Source organism: Canis aureus, chromosome 3 (assembly GCF_053574225.1).
Source record: "Canis aureus isolate CA01 chromosome 3, VMU_Caureus_v.1.0, whole genome shotgun sequence".
NCBI lineage: Eukaryota > Metazoa > Chordata > Mammalia > Carnivora > Canidae > Canis > Canis aureus.
The window spans coordinates 24,326,986-24,349,331 of NC_135613.1; the positions used below are offsets into that span (position 1 = coordinate 24,326,986).

A 22,346-nucleotide genomic window follows, 5' to 3' on the forward strand; every position below is an offset into this window, starting at 1 on the left:
GACTCTGGGCCCGCCCCCGTGGAGCGGACGCCGCGCGCCCGCTCTGCGCAAGCGCGGGAATAAGCCCGGACGCCGAGTCTGCGCAGGCGCCGGCTCTGCGCAGGCGCGGGGGTCTGCGCAGGCGCGTGGAGTCCGACTTCCCTGGAGGAAGCTTGGGCTGCGGCGGAGCGGAGGGTTTCCGCAGGCGGAGGCGGTAGGGACCCGACCCCGAGGGTCCGCCCTGCGGTGCTGGCTCCAGGCGGCCAGGAGCTCAGACCCCCTCAGCAGCTCCGGACCACAGACAGGGTGACCGCGCCAAGGGTGCCGCCGGGGTCCCCCGTCCCCGCGGTGCGCACGGCCCTCCCCGCCCCCCCCCCGGGCTCCCCGGTCCCCGCGGTGCGCACGGCCCTCCCCGCCCCCCCCCCCGGGCTCCCCGGTCCCCGCGGTGCGCACGGCCCTCCCCGCCCCCCCCCCCCGGGCTCCCCGGTTCCCGCGGTGCGCACGGCCCTCCCCGCCCCCCCCCCGGGCTCCCCATTTGGGGTACCTCGCACCCTGCGGTCTGGCATCCGTATGCGGTCTGCACCTCTGCCCTGACCTGTGCTGGGCAGCACCTTTGGGTTGGGGGGATGCTAAGGGATGAATTGCTTCATAGATAGACTCTATCAAGCCTCATTCCTCCTCTCGGTTTTTTTAAAGATAGATTTACTTATTTTGGTGGAAGAGGGGGAGGCAGAGAGAGAATCTCCAGCCGACTCCCGCTGAGTGTGGAGCCCAACTGGGGGATCCATCCCAGCACCCTGAGATCATGACGAGCAGAAGTCAAGAGTTGGATGCTTTTAAATTTTTTACTTATTTATTTATTCATGAGACACAGAGAGAAAGGCAGAGACACAGGCAGAGGAGAGGCCGGCCCCATGCGGGGAGCCCGGTGTGGACTGGATCCCCGTCTGGGCATCATGCCCACAGCTGAAAGCAGACGCCCAACCTCCGAGCCACCCAGGTCTCCCAAGAGTTGGACACGTAACCAACTAAGCCACCAGGTGCCCCCATCACTCCCTTTTTTTTAAGCTCAGATAACCAGGGATCTTTTTTTTCAGTGCTAGGATGAGTTGCCGTATCTATATGCACATTAAGTTTTTTATTATAAGATATTTGTAACAAAAGTTAGCATTTTCATCATTTTCAGGGGTGTGGTTCTGTGGCATTAAGTACATTCCCATTTTACAGCCATCACCAGGATGTAGCCACAGAACTTTTATCTGACACTGAAAGTCCTCGCCATTAAACCATGACTCCCAGTTTCCCCTTCCTGTTGTAAACACTTTTACCTTTAAAATGGCTCCAATTTCAGTGGAGTTGTGACATTCAGAATGAGTTCTACCACCACCCAGTTATCTTCCAGGAAGTGTTAGGAGTTAGCCCGAGCTTTGTGTATCTTTCTATCACCAGTTTATGCTTGATAAATGGCAAGACCTTTTTTCCCCGTGTAGGTGCCTCTTGGAGATCACCCTAATTCAGAACAGAAGTGCTCCCTGGTTCTGGTGTCTCTGCCTTAATTTTTACTACTCACCTCCTGTTGGAGCACAGTTATGTGGTGACCAATTTTTTAGTAGGATAAGCTGCTTTTTGTGTAGGAGAAATTTCAGGAATGGGAATCACCTGGCCAAGTAGCATGTGTCAGGTAGTTTTTTGTTTGTTTTTGTTTTTTAAATTTTTAAAATCTTTTTATCTTTTAAAGATTTTTTTACTTGTTTATTTATTCATAGACACAGAGAGAGAGAGAAGAGGCAGAGACACAGGCAGAGGGAGAAGCAGGCTCCATGCAGGGAACCCGACGTGGGACTCGATCCCAGGTCTCCAGGATCACACCCCAGGCTGCAGGCAGCGCTAAACCGCTGAGCCACTGGGGCTGCCCATGTCAGGTAGTTCTGATAGCTGTTGGCAAGTTCCTGGAAGGATGTTGAATCAGTTGTTGAAGCCTGGCCACCAAAGTGTAGAAGTATGCACGCCTTCAGCGCACAGCTCATCAGTCTGATGGTGAAAAATAGTATCTCGTTGTTTACATTTGCATTTCTGATGGTTATTGTTTCAGGTTTTTCTTGCAATTGTGTTTCTGTTTTGTGCAAAGCCACTAAAACGTGTTCTGAAAGACTGATGATAGATTGCTGTGGGCTGCAGTCACGGTATATTCTCTGAAGACAGGTCACCTGTGAGCCTCGGTTTCTGCCGCGGTTGTGGTGCAAAGGACAGCACGGACATCTATTAAGACAACAGAGTTCGGATGCCTGGGTGGCTCAGTGGTTGAGGGTCTACCTCTGGCTCAGGGTGTGATTTCCAAGATCCAGGATCGAGTTCTGTGTCAGGCTCCCTGCAAGGACCCTGCTTCTCCCTTTGCCTATGTCTGCCTCTCTCTGTATGTCTCTCATGAATAAATAAATAAATAAAATCTTAAAAAAAAAAAAAAGGCAACAGAGCGAACCGCCTCCCCAAGTTCCTATGTTGGACCACGCCCAGTGTGATGGTGTCAGGAGGTGGGTGGGAGCCTCATGATGGGAGTAGCGCCCTGAGGGCAGAGCCCCAAGAGGGCGCGCCTATGCCCCATCTGCCCTTGTGAGGACATAGTAAGGGGACACCGTCTGTGAATCAGGAAGCAGGTCCTCCGCAGACACAGGACCAGCCAAGACCCTGGGCTTGGACTTGTAGCCCCTTGGGGCTGCAAGAGATCAGTGGCGGTTTATGAACCTCCTCCTGCCCCTGTCTGTGGTATCTTTTGTTACAGAAGCCTGAAAAGACCAAGACCATATTGTATATACATGATTTTAAACTCAGTTACCAAGCCGTTTCCATACTCACCACCTCCAGGTTTTGGTTCATCAAAGGCACCCCTTCCTTCTTCCTTCCCTCCCTCCCTTCTTTTTAGATTTATTTATTATATTTTTTTTGATTATTTATTTATTTATTATATTTTAGAGAGACAGTGAGTACAAGCAGGAGAGGCAGAGGGAGAAAGGATCTTAAGCAGAGCATGGAGCAGAGCATGGAGCCAGAAATGGAGTGCTATCCCATGACCCTGAGATCAGGACCTGAGCTGAAAGCAGGAGTCAGACCCTTAACCAGGGGATCCCTGGGTGGCGCAGCGGTTTGGTGCCTGCCTTTGGCCCAGGGTGCGATCCTGGAGACCCGGGATCGAGTCCCACATCGGGCTCCCGGGGCATGGAGCCTGCTTCTCTCTCTGCCTCTCTCTCTCTCTCTCTCTATGACTGTCATAAATTAATTAATTAAAAATTTTAAAAATTAAAAAAAAAAAACAGACTTTGTTTAAAAAAAAAAAAAGACCCTTAACCAATAGGCACTCCCAAAGGCGGCCACTATTCAAATCTTTTCCTCCATATTTCTAAATTACCTGCTCATATTCTTTCTTTCTTGATTTTTTTCATGTCTTTTTTTTTTTTTAAACATGTATTAAGCGTCATGATCAGACTGTTAACATTTAGCAACCAACAGCATGGGTGCAAAAAAAAAAAAAAAAAAACTACATTAAAACCCTTTGTTGGGATGTTTTACACTCTCCATAGAAGCTAAAATAACCTGCTATACAATTAGTCACAAAACAGTTCTTGAGTTTTTTTGCCCATACACATGAGTATTGTCTAAAACATGTCTTCTTTGAAGCAGCAGCTAGGCTGTGCCACCACTGCTTGGCTGAGTTCACAAATCTGTTGTAACCTGTAGATTCCCTGTCACTTCTCTGGCTCTCCTGCTAAGCTTTGTTTCCTGGAAGTAATTAAAACCTTCTGCTACTGTTATAGCTGCTGCTGCTGCTGCTGAAACCACCATGGCCACCTTGGTTTTGTGGTTTGGCAAAGTATTGGCCTCCAACACCATCGGGGCCAGAGCTTCTGCCTCCAAAATTTCCTCCTTTCATGGATCCAAAATTTGAGGATTGATTGTTCTAATTGCTAAAATCATTATAGCTTCCGCAACCTCCGAAGTTGCTTCCGTCATTGCCAAATCCTTTATAACCATCCCCACTGCCACCGTATCCACCACCACCTTGACTGCCACCAAAGCCACCTTGACCACTGAAGTTCCCTCCACGACCAAAGTTGTCATTGTCACCAAAACCACCTCCACAACCACCATCAAAGTTTCCAGAACGACTTCAGCCTCTTTGGCTGGATGAAGCACTAACCATCTCTTGTTTAGAAAGGGCTTTCCTTACTTCACAGTTGTGGCCATTCACAGTGTGGTATTTTTGAATGACAGTCTTGTCTACAGAGTCATGGTCATCAAATGTTCAAAACCTCTCTTGCCACTGCCTCAATCAGTCATGATCTCAGTCACTTCAGTTTTTCCCATACTGTTCAAAATAATCTCTTAGATGATGTTCTTCGGTGTCTTCTTTAATGTCACCAACAAAAATCTTTCACAGTTCAGTGGCACCAGGTCTTTGAGAATCTTCTCTTGAGACAGCCCTCTTTGGTTCCACAACTCGTTAAAAAAAAAGATTGTATTTATTTACTCATGAGAAACAGAGAGGCAGAGACACAGGCAGAGGGAGAAGCAGGCTCCACGCAGGGAGCTTGATGTGGGACTCGATCCCGGGACTCCAGGATCAGGCCCTGGGCTGAAGGCAGTGCTAAACCGCTGAGCCCCCCGAGCTGCCCGGTTCCACACCTCTTTGATCCACCTTGTGTGGCCTTGCATTCATGGCTGCATCCACCTCCTCCACGGTGGCATACGTGACAAACCCAAAGCCTCTGGAGTGTTTGGTGTTGGGGTCTCTCATTACCACACAGTCCGTAAGCGTCCCCCATTGCTCAAAATGGCTCCTCAGACTTCCATCGGTTGTTTCAAAGCTCAAACCTCTGGTGAAGAGCTTCCGCAGCTGCTCAGGCTCTTTGGGAAACTCTTAGACATGATGGCAGTGGGAGGGGAGACCTCAGCGATGCTTACTCGGCAGAGTCCATGGGCAGAGAGCGATGTCCCATATTCTTTCAGTTCTGGGGAGCATCTGTTGCTGACCGCTGCGTAGAAATAAGGGGTTCCCTTCCATCCCAACCACATTCCTGCCTCCCCCAGCCTCCCTAGGTACTGCTCTGTTGTTAATCGTGACTATGTAAATCATGCTCTGTTCCCTGTGTGACCACGTGCTTGGGGGCAAAGCCTCCCGTATTTATTTATTTATTTATTTTTCCTCCCGTATTTAATAGAGAACATTAAACGAACCAGCCCCCTAAGAGTGGGCTGTACGTAGATCCCCCGCTAGCACCTTCACTGTAGGCCTCACCCACACGTATGAAGTAACTCCTCATAGGGCCTCTTCAGTGAATAACTATATTTTTTCCAACTCTGAGTGGTAGGGTTAACACCTGTTAGGTCACAGAGGGGATGATAAATCGGAAGTCACATTATTCTGATTTTCTACTTGTTCCTTTAAAGTATTTCGAAGATGGTGGAAAATAGGGAGTAAAGCTTGAAATTTCAAAGCTGAGTACCAAGAATGAAGAGCAAAGTGTACTCCTGTAAGCCTAAAGTATCTCCCATGATCCTCAGATTTTCTCTTTTTGTTTTATAGCATTAAAAAAATTTGTTCTAAAATACACATTGCCTTGGGGCACATGGTGGGGAGGCTCAGCCAGTTGAGTGTCTTGAGTTTCGGTTTCAGCTCAGGTCGTGATCTCAGGGTCCTGGGACTGAACCCCAAGTGGGTCTTTGTCCTCCGTGCCAAGTCTGCCTGAGATTCTCTCTCCCTGTCCCTGCCCCTCCTGCCGTATGTGTTCTCTCTCTCTCTCTCTCTCTCTCTCTGTCTCTCTCCCCTCAAACTAAATAGATCAATCTTTTTTAAAAATAATATGTATGTAGCCTAAAGTTTGCCACCTTAACCATTTTTTTGATCAGCTCAGGGACATTAAGAACAATTCACACTGTAATGCAAACACCAGTATCACCCATCCCCAGACTTTTCCATCTTTCACAGCTGGAGCTCTATCCCCATTATGCTAACTCCCCATTCTGTCCCAAACCCCCAGTGCCCCCATCTTCCTCTATGGATCTGACTCTCTTAGGGGCCTCATATAAATGGGGTTTTACAGCATTTGTCCTGTCGTGAGTGTCCACCAGGGCCATCCATGCTGTAGCAGGTGTCACGACAACTCTCCTAGCGCTGAGTGATCCTCCACCGTGTGGATGGACTGCATTCTGTTTATCCACTCATCTACTGACGGACACTTAGTTTGCTTCCACCTTTTGGCCACTGTGAGTGATGCGCTGTGAATACAGGTGTACCAATACCTGTTCAGGTCCCTGCTTTTAGTTCCTCTGGGCGTATATTCACCCTGCTGCCTTTCCCTCCTGCTTGGGGACCAGAGAGGGACCAGAGTTCAGTGCTCCTGGGTCTCCCACCCCCGGATCCTGAGAGCCTCCAGCTGTCCGCCCATCTCTGTCCACTGCCCCAGCCCGTGCATTGGAGACTGAGTCGTTACATGAATTACCTTATTTATGCTTGTGATAGACTATTGTCTTAAACAACAGTTTAAGCAACTGCTAGGCAGCTCAGTGAGGCATGTTTGATATTCTCTACCTGCCCAGGCTCACCAAGCATTCCCATCTAGAAAGTGGGCAGAGCTGGCACCTGGGGGGTCATGTCGGTGTTCCACTGTTAAAATAACATTACATGGTTTTGAAAGGGAGCTCTTAGGGGCTGAGTTGTCCTCTGAAAATTCACCTGTTGATGTCCTGACTTCCAGGACCTCAAGATGTGATTCTGTTTAGGGAGAAGGTCTTTAAAGAGGTGATAAAGTGAGGTCAGGAGGGTGGACCCTGATCCCAGTGACTGGAGGAGCTAAGGAAATCAGACACACACATGCATGGAAGGCCCCGTGAGGACATAAGGACAAGATGCCAGTGTGCAGGCCACGTAGAGAGGCCTCAGCACAGACCAGCCTGCCAACACCTCCATCTGGGACCTGCAGCTCCCAGGACTGGGAAGGAGTGATCTGAGCTCTAAGCCCCACCTGTGGGGTTAGTTATGGCAGCCCTAGTGTAGGGCAGTTAGGATACATTGTAGTCCCCAGGTACTCTCCTAGCGGAAGAGGGCATTCTGCAGGTGATTTGGGTACACTTTACTGTAGACGGTGATGGGGGCCTCCATGCAGCTTTCACCACCTCCCACTCGGCCCTACATGCACTTGCTCTTAGGAGGTACCTACCAGCCTCTTGCTGCTGGTCTTTCCCTGAAAGGTTTATGGTTCCAGCAGGAATGGTTTATGGTCTCATTGTAAAGCAGAAGGACCAAAGCTGTGAGTCATGGAACGTGGAGGGTCGAGTATTTGTCAGGCACCTGCTGGGTGCCGGGTGCTGTGCTGGGCAGGCTACCTGCTACCTGTGTGGTTCTCAAGCCCAGCTGTTAGTGGCAACAAGAAATCTTCCCAAATCTGCCTTTGGACTTGCTGGGTCCCAGCCATTCGCTTTGAGCTCCTCCTTCCCTGCCTTTCTGTCCTGCTTCTCAGAGCCCAGTCAGCTCGGTGAGATCCCGAGCATCCTGCTGTACTTTCCAGCCACCTGTCCTTTCTGCTCAGGTCCCCTTCTCTTCCCCTGGGCTGAGGTGAGGAGAGCCCTGCTTCTCACACTCGGGTCCCAGAACTGCTGGGGAAGTGTTTTGAAGCCCTGGGGCGGCTTCCCTTCCTGCCCCAGCCACCCTCTGACTATCTGCCGCCCTTGAAAGAACAGCCTCTGCCATCCTGATTACAGATCACCCTGTTTCTGATTTCCAAGAGAAAAGAAAGCCCAGAATGTCTCAGCAAGCGTGGCAACATGGTTCAGTAGCTGAGATCACAGACTCTGAAGCCAGAGTGTGTGGATTTACATCCCAGCCACCACTGCCAACTGCGCAAACTCTCTGGTGGAGGAGAAAGGCCTGGAAGGGCCCTGCGATGTCCTGTTGTGTCATCCTGCAGCGAGTGCTGGTTATGATCAGCCCCAGAAGCGCCCAGGTAAGTGCTGCCACCTTCCAGAAGAAACTGTGTTTGTGTGGTTAAATCTATGAGTGACACAGCTTCTTCTGTGGTGCCTGCTCTCCAGAGTGAGCTCAAATGCACCATTGCCTACTGCATTCATGCGACTCAGCAGCCTTGCCAGCTGGGGCCACCAGCATTGCCGCTCCACACTCACCCCAGCGTCTCCCTGCCATGGCTGCTAATGGTGAAGAGTGAGTGTTGCCTCCATCACCCCCATTGGCTGCCCACCCGCTTGGTCACACACGCATGTGCTGTCCTCCACCACCCCCAACCTGGGGCAGCACAGTGGGCTGCTCGCCTGTCCCCCCACCCCCAGCCTGATACTGGTTATCATGTCTGTGCTAAAGGTACAGGCCCTGACTGTCCCCAGAAATGGACTAAAGAAAAAAAAATAATAAAGGCGCGTCTAGACTAAGCCTCTGCCTTGTTCCTGTCTGTTCCTTCATTCCCTTAATTTTAACTTGGCTTCACATCCAATGTGGGGCTTGACTTCATCACCCCAAGTTTAACAGTTGGATGCTCTACTGACTGAGCCAGCCAGGCACCTTCCTTCATTCCCTTGATGTTTGCTGAGCACCTGTCACCATCAGACATAGGCCAGGCCCGTGGCTGGACTGCTGGACTTACAGGACTGCTCCCCTGCAGTGGGGTTCAGGGTAGAAGGTGGCCTCCTACATGATTCCAAGGATCGTGGTCTTGAACTTGAGGCTGCCGGGGAGCTGGAGGAGGCTGGAGCGACACTGGGTGTAGGGCGGTAGGTGCAAATGGAAGAAGGGATTGGGGCCCAGGAAGAGCATCCCACTAGTCGGGCCAAAACCACAGGGCTTGAGCTGAGGCAGTGGCAGGAGAACAGAGGAAGAGCCTGGTGTAAGTGAGAAAATGCGCGACCCAGGCAGCGGCGGCTCCTGTGAAACGAGAGTCTCTCACTGCCCGCGTATGAAGGGTCATGTGGCCTTGGATTCGTTTCCAAAGTTGGTGGGTAAAAGCAGAAAACACACTTAGAGTTACCCCCAAAGAACCCCTTCACATCACCCACAAGGCCAAGTGGTCCCCTCCTGCCATGACGGGTGCAAGCTTCTCTGCCAGCACCTGGCCGAATGGTGTCTGTGAGCCCCCAGAGGCTCCTGCTCCCACACTGGGGCCACATATGGGTAAGGTACATGGTTCCCCAGCTATGTCTCCAGAAGGCTTTCACGCTCTAGACTCAGCACCCGAGCACTCTCTCCCCATATGGGGGGCATCGCCATCTACCCATATCAGGAATTAAAGGTGATGCTGTTTTAAAGATTATCAACCACATTCATTTAAAATCATCAATCATAGGGCAGTCTGGGTGGCTCAGCAGTTTAATGCCACCTTCGGCCCAGAGCGTGATCCTGGAGACCCAGAATCGAGTCCCATGTCAGGCTCCCTGCCTAGAGCCTGTTTCTCCCTCTGCCTGTGTCTCTGCCTCTCTCTGTGGGTGTCTCTCATGAATAGATAAATAAAATCTTTTTAAAAATCATCAATCATAAACCCATTGTGTGCAAAGGTATTTGTGTGAAAGGTAACTATTTTCCAAAACGAAGTTTTAGGAGAGTGGCATTGTTTTGCATTTTTGCAAATCTGGGTGTCTGGTTTCCTGGGTCCAGCAGCCTGTCTGCTTCTGCTGTATGTGGCTCAGGAAAAGCCTGTCTCCACAGACGTGTAGATGGAAGCACACTCCCAGCCTTCAGGTACCTGTGGCCCGTCTCTGGTGGTACGCTGCATCTCAGCCTGTGGCATCTGACCTGTCGGTGAACAGATCCCGGGCTCTGTTTCACGGAAATCTGTCTTGTACACAGGGTCTCCAGCCCAGGCAGGATTTTGTAGCATCAGCATCAGTCATTAGGAAAATATAAGTTCGCTGATTTATCCAGAACCTCCATATGTTGACGTTTCATTTTATAATTTTAAAAAATCATTTTCTCATCAGAAAAGTCTTTAAGGGGCGGCCCAGGTGGCTCAGCGGTTTGGTGCCACCTTCGGCCCAGGGCCTGATCCTGGAGACCCAGGATCAAGTCCCATGTTGGGCTCCCTGCATGGAGCCTGTTTCTCCTCCCTCTGCTTGTGTCTCTGCCTCTCTCTCTCTCTCTCTCTCTCTCTGTGTCTCTCATGAATAAATAAATAAAATCCTTAAAAAAAAAAAACAAAGAAAAAAAGAAAAGTCTTTAAGCATGGAAAGCTGCCAAAAGATAGCTTCCAGAATTGTCATTTTCGCTTAAAATCATAGATATTATCACGAGTAGGAAGTACTGTTCATTCTCCATAATGCAGTAGGTTCCCTTGGTTCTTTGCTGAGAATATGCTTGCAGGGGACCGGGCCCACATCTCCTGCTCTGTGACCTTCGCACCTCAGCGGCAGCAGAGGGATTCTGCACACTTCCCATGTCCTCACTCAGAACACTCCAGGGACCAGGACACAGCGTTGAGATTTAAACAACTCAGGACATTCTCAGGCTACACCTGCTTCTCCGTGAGTACATGGTGGTGGTGGTGCAGTGCCAGGGCCCTGAGGCAGTGTGCGGGGCTGCCAGAAGGGAAACCCCTTCTGCTTCTGCGCTGTCAATGTGTGCGCCTGGCAGTGAGAGGTCTCCCCTTCTGTGGAGGGAGGCTGCGACCTCTTATGGGCCCTGCTGGCAGAGCAGGGGTGGGTCCCATGGGAGGAGGAGAGAGATGGCCACCACCAAGTAATGAGCTGCAGGGACAGTGGGCTGCACCTCATCTGATGCTCACATGGGACTGGCAGCCGAATGGGGCCTCTGACTGTCCCCGATCCCAGCCTCTTTTTGGCCAATTTAGGACGCTTGCATCCCAAGGTGACCGGACAGATTTCAGGCTCCTGTGGCTCCAGGACCATCTTCCTTACCGACTCTCGTTGCTGAGGTCAGTGTATCACTTGTGTCCTGAGCCCAGACCTGCTCCCAGAGGAAGGAAAGGAGGGTATCTTAAGCTAGATAAGCAAGTGATTCTGCGTCTTCCTTAAGGACTGGTAACCCCGATGACCAGTGGATCTTTACAGGGGAGCAGAAGAGTAGCCCCAAGGGGCAGAGGTGTGGGGAGAGAGGGGGACAGAGGCCCTCAGGTCAGCCTGGGGCTAGGGGGCATGACAGTGAGGGAGGTCACAGGGGAAGGCAGCCCCAGAGATGTATGCGCCCAGTCATGGGAACGGACCCCGAGTCCCTGCCCCCCAGCCCTCCCACCCTGGCACCGCAGTGTACTGGAGCCCTGCCCAGCACCTGCTGGGCCCTGAGGACACTCCCTACAGTGCAGTGGGCTGGGCAGGCAGCCAGGAGGGGAATCATGGGCGGGAAGTGCATGTGGATCCTCAGAGGAGGCAAAGGTGGAGGATTTCTGTGAAGTTAGCTGTTCCGTATTATCCAAGGCATCCTAATTGTCTTTTTTTTTCTTAACTACTGTATGTATTTGGTGCTCTCTTGAATTCTAAATAGAGTTTAGCATGATTCCTTTTTTACAGAAGTGGAAGCCAAGGCCTTATAGTGGGTTTGACTCCACTGGAACCAAAGCACCTCACCTGGGGACCAGACCAGGAGCCCCAATTGCCAGCGAGTGGCACAGACACCCCCTCCCTCAGGGGTGGGAAGCCACTGTGGATGCCCTAGCCTATTCCCGCCGTCCTGGAGCCCCCCTGAGCCTTGGCAGGACTGTCCCTGGAATGTCATGCCATCTGCAAGTGACAGAGGCCTGGAAACTTCTGTTCCATTGAACTCTGCCAGGGAGCTATACTTAGCCACCGAGTGCAGGCCAGGAGTGGGCTCTCTGAATATAGATAGTAACAAGTGGGCTATTTTCAAACTCCCAGAGAACCCCCTGGAATATTCCGAGTCAAAATGATGTTTATGGAATCTTCCAGGCTTTTGGAAGCGAAGGCATAACCTTAGTGTGTCGGCAGCATCAGCAGTGAGGTTTCTTTGAACGGGGGGTGCGGCAAGCGACGGGACCACCAAGAGACCGGGTGTCCCTCTTGCACCTGTTTCCAGGACCTGAGCTCGTGGGGGCTGGGCGCTAGCATCTGAGTCAGAGAACAGTGGTTCTCCTGGTTGAGTGTTTGGTGCTGACCCTGCCTGTGGCCTTCAGGCCATCACCCAGGGCACCTCTCATGCTGAAATGTGGGGTCCCCAGCCTTGGAAATCTTGTTATGCTTTCCCTCTTGTCCAGAATCCTTGCTGATCTCTTAGGCCTTCGCTTCAGCTACAGGTCACCAGGCCACTCCTAGCTCCGGGACCTCTGGTCCCTTCCTTGCTTGCTCCTGCCTTGGAATGGGGTGACCGCAAGGCCTTCTTTAGGGTGAAGAGGGGAAACGTGATCAGTAAAATTTGGATAGGAAAAAGAAAGCCTATAGGTGGAGGGACCCAAGTAGCAGCCACTGGAGAAAAGATCCAGTCATGCCCGCTTCACTCAGGACAGAAATGCATGAAGCTTTGACCTCCTTCCTGATTCCTGTTCTGTAGGTGCTGGGAGAAGGTTTCAGAGAGCCAAATTGTAAATGGCTGTCCCCAGTGAATTCTGACGACAAGGCAACATAACCAGGAAAGGCGAGGGTGGTAGGGGGCAAGACCTGCGCAGCCAGGGCACTGTGGCCTCCCACTGGTCTGACTACAGCCCTCATGCTGCTGGTGGACCATCTCCCCCATTCATCCTCCGCTGGTTCCTGGGCAGGTGCTCGGGCCTCTCTTCACCCCCTGTGCCAAGCCAGCCTCCACCACCCTGCCCTCTGCCAGTCCAGATATAAATATAAGAGCATTTTCCATGGGCCGGCCCAGAAGGGCAAGCATTCGACTTTATTTTAGGGCCGCGAAATTCCCTCCTTCATACCCAACAGGTGCATCGCCTCATTTAGACATCGGGGCCCAGAAATAGAACACAATCTACAATATAGCTTCCTTCAGGCATCTGGATACTATTTGAAAAAAAAAAAAAAGCTCTCCTGTGAGATGGCCGGACATAGGCCTGATTGCTGGCTTGACCTGCTCTGCAGAGGAACCCAGCACATGAGAGACTGCTGGGAGGGAGGATCATCTGGTGAGGGCAGGGCCCCTGCTTGGGACGATGGACGGGAGGCAACGGGCACAGGAGGGGCTTCCAGTAAATCCATCACTTAAAATCAGCTGCCCGTCCATCCTTTGTGGGATGACTGAGAGGTCAGGGGTCAAGCACAGGAACCCCCCCCCCCCAGGCATCTCTAGGCAAACACTGTATTCACATCAGCTGTTGGGGGTGGGCGGTGTTGAAATTCCGACCCCCAGGGCCTCAGGATGTGGCCTGATTGGAACAAGGGTCTTTGCAGATGGTCAAGTTGAGGTTGTCAGGGTGGGGTGCTAACCCAGGATGACTGGCATCCTCACAAGAAAGGGACATTTGGACACAGAGACAGACACACATAGGAAGAAGTCAAGTGAGGTGGAGGCAGAGATGGGCGATGGGTCTGTCAGCCAAGGAATGTCAAGGACAAAGGCAAAGCAGTGGGAGCTGGGGCTAGACCCCGGACGGAACCAGCCCCTCAGGCACCTCGGGCTCGCGCTTCTGGCCTCCAGACCGTGGCAGAGCAGGTTTCCATGGTTCCAGCTTCCCGGCACATGGGACTTTGTTACAACAGCCTCAAGGCTGCTGGACACTGCTATCTCAGCGCTGCCTCCTGCTCACACCGTCTGTCCCTGGAGGGATAGCTGATCCCTGTGGAGGGAAGGCTGCAGTGCAGGCCTGGGAACGTGAGCGTGGCTCTCCCAGAGCATCTTCGTTCCACCTGCTGACACAGTCTGGTGCGTGCTGGAGCTGTGGCCCTTCTGGGTGGCCAGTGTCATCAAGGTCACCGTTGGTCCAGAGAAGCCCATGATCGCGGTCAAGTTTCCTCTCGGATGTCCCCAAGGTCCCTACAACGGCCGTCATCAAACCAGCCAGCAGAGCCCTGTAGCCGTGAGAAGCCTCTGGCGGGATCCGCAGGTGCTGTGTGGCCTGGCACGGGCCTATGAATGCCCCTCAACAGGCCTGCATGGCCGGGGCTGAGACGGGGCCTCTGCCGCTCACCCTGTGGCCTCATTCAGGGCCAGGACCAAGGTGCCTGACTGTCCCTCAGTCTGGGCCAGAAGTGGAGCTGCTGGCAGCAAGCCAACTCTCCTGCAGAGAGGAGCAGGTGTCCCCTCCGGGTGTCGAGAATTTAATCAGTCCCCGTTAGACTCAGGCTGCCCTCCAGGGGTCAGCTGGAGCCGGGGAGACACGCTGGCAAGACAAAGACCAGCTCAGCAGGTGACTGGGCGGTCAGGTGGTGGGAAGAGGCCGCCTCTTGGGGGCGGGATGCTGGGGAGGGGTCTCCTGTTGGCATCTGAGTCGGTGTGGGAGGCATGTGTTGGGCAGTGTCAAGGTCTGCCCATCTCTCAGCTGGGGGACACCTGTGGTGTCAGGGGAGGGAAGGCAGAGGAGAGGCGAAAGTGCCACGGGCATCTGTGGACGCAGCTCCCGGCGATGCAGCGGCCTCACAGAGACCTGTGCAGACCCAGGACAAGACGGTCCTCTGTGCCGCCCGCCGATACAGACACACGCAGCCCACAGCACCTTCCTCGGGCCTGCCCAGCTCTGCTCTCGCACCCTCACCCCAGCGTGTCCACACCCTGTGGCTGCTCTCTCTCACTGCTAATGCTGTTCCCACTTCCGGTCTCTTCCTTCCTTCTGCCTCTGCTCACCTGCTCGTCTGTCGCCGCCTGCCTCCCACCAGCCCTGCTCTCCGTCCCTACACCTCACGGCTCCTCGCCCTTGCCATTGCCTCCCCTACTTTGTGGCCAGAGGCCCAGGTATCTGCTGCCTGTGGAGAATGACTCCCACCCAGCTCAGCCTCCTCTGTAGAGCCAGGGGAGTGGGCAAGACTCAGAGCCTTGGAGGACATAACAGGCAGGGGTGAGGTTTCCTCACGGCTCTGTGGTTGTGGCAGGGCCCCAGCTCCGTCCTAGCATGCCCACATCCACCAGCCACTGCCCTCAGGGACAGCCTAGTGGCGTGGGGATGGGGGGTGTCTGTGTGCATCCCTGATGTGACTCGGGAGGCCTGGAGTCCAGACCAGAAGCAGGTGGAGGTGGGCCATGAGGTAGCTCCACCCACGAAGGCCAGCAGAAGAGCAGGAGTTGTCCATGCTGGCCAGCACCCCCACCACTCTTTAACTCTTGGGAGAACAGAACCAGAAACCCGAGTAAGTCAGAAGCAGAACGGCGATTCCCGGTTCCACCATAGTCCTCTGATACTCACTCTCACAGCCCGCTGGGCCTCTCTGGTTCTGGACGGAAGTGGGCGGCAGCAGTGACAGAGAAGGAACCCTGTGGAGCAGCCGTGGGGCTGAGCTGCCCAGGCTCCCAGGAGTGGGGTTGGCCAGTAGCTCCCGGGGGGCAGTCCTGTCCCTCTGACCTGCACTGAGCCTGCCCTTGTCAGGGGCCAGGGCAGCAGCCAGATTCCTGGTGACGCACCAAGAGCGACATGCGGGAGAAGGTCTTGGCACAGCGCTTGCACTGGTACTTCCTGGTGTCAGAGTGTGTTTGCAGGTGGGCCCGGAGATTGGAGCGGTCGGCGAAGGCCCTGCTGCAGTGAGAGCAGGTGTACGGCTTCTCACCTGGGGGAGGAAGAGGAGAGCCAGGTGAGTGTCCATCTGGTTAGTCACCAGACCTGGCCCCAGGTTCATGGGTCCCTGTTTATAAATTAGTAAGCCCTGGGGTGCCTGGGTGGCTCTGGTAATGGTCTCAGGGTTGTGAGAGGAAGCCCTGTGTCAGGCGTCGTGCTCAGCGAGGAGTCTGCTTGTCTGTTTCCCTCTCCCTCTGCTCCTCCCCTGGCTCAAGATAAATAAATAAATAAATAAATAAATAAATAAATAAATAAATCTTTAACATAAATAAAAAATAAATGAATAAGCCCCTCTGGCTCCTCCAAATGCCCATTCCATTGCATTTATTTTCCTTTAGCCCCTTTCCTCCCCAGGAGATACCTGATGGATGGGGCCTCAGCACCTGCTCCAGGAGGAAACCCTAGGACCAGCAGGTCCATATGCATGGTCAGGGTCAGAGCCCCTTGGGAACAAGGTGGAAGGTCACACCCCGCAGGACTGCAGCATCTAAAGCCTTTTCTCAGAGGAAGATCTAGCATAGTTCTTTGGTGGGCTCGCACGGTTGTTAGATCTTTCTGTTTCTGCCAGAGCCCTCCTGGGCCCTTTGCCCAGATCTGCCCCTAACAAGCCCTGGGAGCAGGTGTTCATGCCCATGGAAGGACAGTGGTGGCGGCAGCCAGGCTCCAAAGTTGGCTGTGAAGGCGGGCTGGAGGGGATGAGCCCCAGCCCTCACAGGAGAAGCAGCTCTGCTTCTTTTAGGAATGGCTTAAGATCCCTGTGGTCTGTGGGGCATCTCCAATCAGGGCGACCCGGGATTTGGACAAAGTCATTCTGTTGGGAGCTGGGCCCCCAGGATGACCCTAACAAGTGTAAGGGGGCCTCTGGGGGCTCATCTGCTCTCACTGCCCATGTGAGAGGCACCAGCCTGCAGTACCCACAGGCCCCCAAATGTCTCATCCCTGCCTCTCAACACTCCATGACCGAGAACACTGAGCTCCTGATGGTGTGAGGTGGGGTGCTCACTGACACCCTTGGGGAAGAGCCTCAGAAAACCCAACCTCAGCCCAGGGAAGGGCTCCTGAGAAACCCTCCTTTCAGCTTCCACCTGGATGTGGCTCGGAAGAGTCCTTGTTCCAGAGCCGGGACTCAGGGCCAGGGAGGATCCAGGCACAGGAGGCTGTGTTGCAGCCAAGGGCTTCGGCCTCCAGTCTGGTTCCTGGGCTTCTGTCTGTGGCCGCCTGTCCCTCTCCTGCTGAGCCTGGGCTGTGGTGCAGTTCAAACCCCTGCCCTGGGTCGAGCAGTGGGCAGCTATATCTGGTCTACAGACCAAGTGGTTAGGCTCCTGGGCCTCCTTCAGGTGTGAGTGCTCATCTCCCCCCTTCCTCGGCTCATCTGTGTCTGTCTGTTCATCCACCAGCAGCTGCCCTTCTGTCCCTTCCTGTGCTCTGGTACCCTCTCACCAGGGATGACTTTGCTCTGGGCCCCAGTCCCCTGCCAACATCTGTGCTCTTCAGTTGGTCTGTGGGACCCCCAAGTTTGCCACCCGCAGGCACGTCTGAGATTTGGACAAAGTCCTTCTGTTGGGAGCTGGGTCCCCAGGCAACCCTAGCAAGTATAAGAATGCCACTGGGGACTCATCTGCTCTCACTGCCCGTGTGCAGTGGCATCCAGTCCAGCACCCTGTAGAACCCTGAGAGGCACCAGCCTTCCTCCCTCCCCTGTTCCTGCTGCTCCAGAGTTCCAGAAGGCTGGGGAAGGTGACACAGCAGACCCACCAAAGCCCGCTGCATCCTGTCCTCTGCCGGGTGTTGTGGGCTGCACTATGTATCTCAGAAATGATATGTCTATGTCATAACCCCATTATCAGAGAACAGGGCATCTGCAGATGTGGTCAGGTTAACACAGGGTCATCGTGCTGGAGGTGTCCCCTGGTCCAGTAGGACTGGTGTCCTTACAGCAGAGGGAAAGGTGGACACGCACACAGGCAGAGGCCACATAGACAGTGGCAGGGGTGAAGGGATACAGCCATAGTGGAGGGGCCCCTGGGTCCCCAAGAGCAGGGAGCGGTGGGGAGAACCCTCCCCCTGGAACCCCCAGGGGGAGTGCGACCCCACCCATACCCTGTCTGCAGACTCTGGCCTCCAGGGCTGGGAGTCCGGTCTGTGGGACTATGGGAACCGGGACACAGGGAAGCAGAAGCCTCGTGTGAGAGTCCATCCTCTGTTGGTAAGATTGCCCCTCCCTTCTCTCCTAGCCCCCAGGCATCACCCTGGCCCCCAGCAGATGCCTTCTGTGACCCACCTGTGTGGGTCCGGATGTGGCCCTGGAGCAGCCAGGGCCGGGAGAAGGCCTTGCCGCAGATGGCGCAGGGGCAGGGCAGCGTGTGCGTGCGGATGTGCATCTTGAGGGCGCCCAGGCTGCTGTACTCCTTGTCGCAGTACTTGCAGGTGAAGCATCGGGGCGCCCGCAGATGGCACTGCAGCTCCCGGTGCCTGGCCAGCCCAGCCAGCGTGTGGTAGGGCTTGCGGCAGTGCAAGCACTGGAAGCCGCCCGGGCCACGGGGTGCCCGTTCAGCCCCCCGCACTCTGTCTGGAGCTGGGTCCCCAGCGGGGCCCAGGGTTGGAGGCCACCGAGCAGGCAGGACTAGCAGCGGCGGCAGGTTGAGGTGGTTCAGGCTGTCTTTGAGGGGTGCGCTGGGGGCCCGGCTGGCGCAAACATGTACCCGGCTGACTTCCAGGGGGTCTGGCCCAGGGGCCTCCGGAGCTTCTTCATGACGTGGAAGGGGCAGGGAGATGCGGGCGATGACGGAGGTGCGGTCCCAGGGCTGGGGAGGGTCACCAGGTGTGGAAGAGGCCACCTTCTCCGGGAGGAGGAGGGGCACCACCAGCCCCCTGCACGCAGAGCAGGCACCATCAATGTCTAGAAGGGAGGGTGGAGAGAGAATGTGCGGGTGAATGTGAGCCCCAACACACTGTCCTCAACCTTGCCCTTCTGGGCCCGATCACAAGCCTGTCTTCTAGGTTGTCAGCAGTTCTGCCTGAAGGCGGGGGGGGGGGTGGGGGGTGCTAACAGGTGGAATGTCTGCTTCGGAAGTGACCCCAGGCTCTAGAGGAGAGGCCCCAGTGCTCTAAAAACAAAGGGGGAGAAGCGCCTTATGGGATCCCAGAATAGCCCTCATGGGGCCCCAGGAGGCTCCCCTCTGGCAGGGCAGGCCTCTCTGACCCCCATCCCACCTCGGAGCAGCGGCACTAAGCTCCTACAGCGCTAATTCAGAACAAACACCTGGCAGCAGGCCACCATGTGTAAGACACCTAATCACCCCCGATCGCCATTCACCATGGTGATGTAGGTACACACAACCTCCCGCCAATGCACCTGGGGAAGCGCTGTCCTCAGTGGTGCCACCATGGCCTCCAGGGCCAGAGTGTCCCCCAGCTGTCTCTCCCGTACATGTAGGCCAGCAGGCCGGTGCTTGACCGCATGAGAGTGGCTGGAGCTCCCAGAGTAAACAGGCTGGCAGGTAGTGGTTACATTCTGTATTACCCCCAAGCCCAAATCTCCAAACAGCAACCAACCCATTTCTTACTCCAGATGTGTTGACATCAACCTCTGGCCCCATTTCTACCTCCATGCCAACCAAGGATTTGGGTAGAGAAAGACAACTAGCAGATTGGGAGAAAATATTTGCAAATCACATTTCTGATAAGTAACTAGCATCCACAATATACAAAGAACTCTTGCAACTCAACAATAAAAAGACAAATAATACAATTTTAAAGTGGGTAAAGGATCTGAATAAACATTTCTCCAAACAAGATGTGCAAATGGCAGGGTGCCTGGCTGGCTCGGTTTGTAGATCATGTGACTCTTAATCGAGTTCAAGCTCCATGTTGGATATAACGATTACTTAAAGAGAGAGAGACACACACAAAGGGCTAACAACCACAGGAAAAGATGCTTGCCACCATTAGCAGAAAAGGAAATGCAAATTAAAGCCACAACGAGATACTACATCATGCCCCCTAGGATGGCTAGAATTAAAATAGCCAATTACAAATGTTGTTGAGGATGTAGAGAAATGGGGACCTTTAGGGAAGATTCCCACCCTCCATTCTGTCCTGACCTCACCCCTTACTCCCCTAATTATAAAATAGCACACCAAGTTTGTGTCCTCCCAGAAAGAGGGAGTGGGCAGTGGCAAGCTAAGAGGCAAAGGCTAAGGAAGTTCTGGAGAGACAGCCCTGGGATGCCTGGAGAGCATAGGACCCCGCAGAAGCCCCACTAGGGGGCCTTTCCACTGGGAAAAAAAAGTCACCCTTCTTAAGTCTCTGGGATGCAGCCACCACCCTGGCCCCAGGATCGCCCGAACCAACCCCAGGGTGAGGGCAGGGGAGTGAGACAGCCTCGCTGGTGGCACCACCCAGGCTTCTGCTAGTTCTTTAAATGCCTCCCCTCCCTCTGGGTCTGCTTGATCTTGTTATTGGTCCTGGGATTCAAATTCCTGGGAGAAGAGGCTTTTCCATCTCCTCTGGTTTCAGATGCTCACTGGGGAGGCCTGAAAAAGCACTTATTCAAAATGAGAGTGAGGGGCCCCAGACCCAGCACCTTGGTCTCCCCTGAGACAACATCATGGCAAAAAGAGGCTCACAGTGGTCACCTAGCTGTCCTAGCTGTCCGCACACAGAGGGAGTGACAGCTGGGGGAGAGGGGGCTGAGTGCCACAGGGCTGCTCTCTGACACTTGTCATTGGCTGTCTCCCCTCCCCATCTGTATGTTCAAAGGGTGAAGCGGGGTGCACTGTACGACTGGACTCTAATCAATAGGTTTGAAATGTGAACAACTATGTCCCAAACAAAACTTTCCTTTACCTGAGCCCCGCACTCTGATGGTTTCTGTTCTATTTCATTTTATGAAATTGCTGGTGGTGACTCATTAAATTGATCTCAAAATGCAGAGTTCAGGAGCACAGTCCTAGGAAGCACCCTCTGACGGCAGTGCGCCTCAGGATGAATCAGTGAGGCGCCCTCCACTCCTGGGCCACCCCAGTGTCCCTCCTCCCCTCTCCCCTGAGCCACCCAGCAGTTCCATGGGGCACTTTACCACAAGACGCTACTGAGCTGGGGGGAATGGCTCTGGTCCTGGAACCTTTCCGTGTCCCCACACCCAGCAGGGAATGGGAACACATGGACAGTCCTGGGTCCTGGACCTGGGTCTCCCTACCGAGCCACCCTGGGGGCTGCGGCCCCTGAGCTCAGCCTGCCCTGGGGAACCCCCGCCGGGGTGAGGGGAGGTCCAGCGCAAAGTGATCACAGGAGGGGTGAGGAAGCTCTGGAGGGTGTGGAGAATGCTACAGGAGCTGGGCCTTGGGACCCAGAGGCGTGGGTCACCCTCTGGTCCCCTCTGGATGCTCTGGGGGGGCACCTGGACACCAGCCCCAAGCCCCCTCCATCTCTGCGCCCCCACCCGGTCCCTGGAAGGAAGATGGCTCCGGGGCTCCCTCAGCTGGAATGGGTTCCCCAGGGCGCACGGGGACGGCCCGAAACTTATCTAAGTGGGGGGAGAACCCGCGCCTGCTCAGCCCCTAAGTGGACGAGGCACCCTCGGGCCACCCAGCCACCCGGCTCTCGCCCCCGCTCCGGGCCAAGGTAACTGGTTTCCTCGCACCTGGGGCGGGAGCCCGAGGGGCCCGGCAGCCCCTACCTCTCTGCGTCTCCAGCCGCCGGTGCTTGGGGACCTTGTGGCTGGAGTGCGTTTTCACCAGGAAGGAGCGCGGCATGGCCCCCCGGCGGGTGCGGGTCCCCCTGCGCGTCCGCCGGTGCCCGCGGGCTGGGCGGCCGGCAGGTGGCCCGAGGGCCGGCTCATTAGCATAGCGCGCTCCGGGGCCAACCAGCGCGAGGCGGGGGCGGGGCGGGGCGGGGGGCGGTGCTTCGGGGCCACGCCCAGGACAGGTGCGCGGGCCGCGGGGGAGGGAGCGCGTGGCCACCGAGGCCTCCCCACGGGACCCGTCTGGCGCGCGCCGCGAGTCACACCGACCCCTGGGGCCTGGCGCACCCACTCGTCGTGGACGAAAGGGCGGAGGTCAGGGCTGGGTGCCCGCCGAGCCGGGCTCCCGTCCACGCGGCGGTGGAGGCGTGCTTAAACCCGCCGCGGTAGGATTGATGAACACGAACCCTGAACCCACAGCTGACCCGGCTGACCGGCCACAGCGGTGACGGTGTCAGCCGGCCCGGAGCGGGGGAGGCGGAGCTGGGGAGGGTTCCTTCCCTCTGGGGGCCTCCAGGAGGCTCATTAGGTGGGGAGGAAGGACACAGGCCGGAATTTTGAGGTTCCCGGGAGTTCTGAGCAGCAGTTATGGGAAGTTGAATCAAAGAGGGGGAAGCCACGCACTCTGCAACAGCCTACTCTGTGACCCTGGGCAGCCATGTCCCTCCATCAGTGCCACGAAGAGCTGGATGAGCCACATCGGAGTGTCTGGTCCCTTTTGATATGGCCATTTCAGGGCTTCCAGGGTGTCGCGGCATGCTCTGGGCGGTGGACACAGCACCAAGCCTGCCCCGACAGCCGTGGGGCTGTTCCCTGGCCGTGCAGCTGGCCTGCCTTCCTGGGCGTGCCTTTGAGGCTGGTGCCACGTGCCTGCCTGGGGCTCTCTGCCAGCCTTGGGCTTGGGTGGCGACAAGGTAGACTCGGTGGCAGTGAGCCTGTGGAAGGCCCTCTGGAGAAGCAGTGGGTGG

The 22,346-nt window shown here is 55.0% G+C and overlaps 1 protein-coding gene and 1 long non-coding RNA gene across 10 annotated transcripts; one reads left to right on the forward strand and one right to left on the reverse strand.

Moving 5' to 3' along the window:
- Window positions 1–94: 94 nt before the first annotated feature.
- Window positions 95–12,789, forward strand: LOC144310335 (uncharacterized). 9 transcript variants are annotated; one of them, XR_013376055.1, is made up of 7 exons: window positions 95–327; window positions 854–1,901; window positions 7,756–7,973; window positions 8,062–9,712; window positions 10,293–10,491; window positions 10,818–10,901; window positions 11,494–12,789. It is a non-coding gene; the product is annotated as an uncharacterized LOC144310335 (long non-coding RNA). The 9 variants fall into 9 exon arrangements; XR_013376049.1 differs by having other exon boundaries at window positions 7,756–9,712; XR_013376052.1 differs by having other exon boundaries at window positions 854–1,019; window positions 2,950–9,712.
- SNAI3 (snail family transcriptional repressor 3) lies at window positions 12,757–21,461 on the reverse strand. The gene is made up of 3 exons (XM_077891117.1): window positions 21,316–21,461; window positions 17,917–18,534; window positions 12,757–15,627 (listed from the first exon to the last, which is right to left on the reverse strand). Exons 1-3 carry the CDS (start codon window positions 21,389–21,391, stop codon window positions 15,446–15,448), a joined length of 876 nt encoding a protein of 291 aa, XP_077747243.1. The 5' UTR covers window positions 21,392–21,461; the 3' UTR covers window positions 12,757–15,445.
- Window positions 21,462–22,346: the final 885 nt, after the last annotated feature.

Excerpts from the sequence above, each read along its gene's own strand:
- SNAI3 (XM_077891117.1), bottom strand. The coding sequence starts at position 21,391 with ATGCCGCGCTCCTTCCTGGTGAAAACGCACTCCAGCCACAAGGTCCCC. Across the intron at positions 18,535-21,315 it reads GCGGCTGGAGACGCAGAGAG|ACATTGATGGTGCCTGCTCT; the intron begins GTAGGGGCTGCC and ends CCTCCCTTCTAG. Across the intron at positions 15,628-17,916 it reads CCACATCCGGACCCACACAG|GTGAGAAGCCGTACACCTGC; the intron begins GTGGGTCACAGA and ends TTCCTCCCCCAG.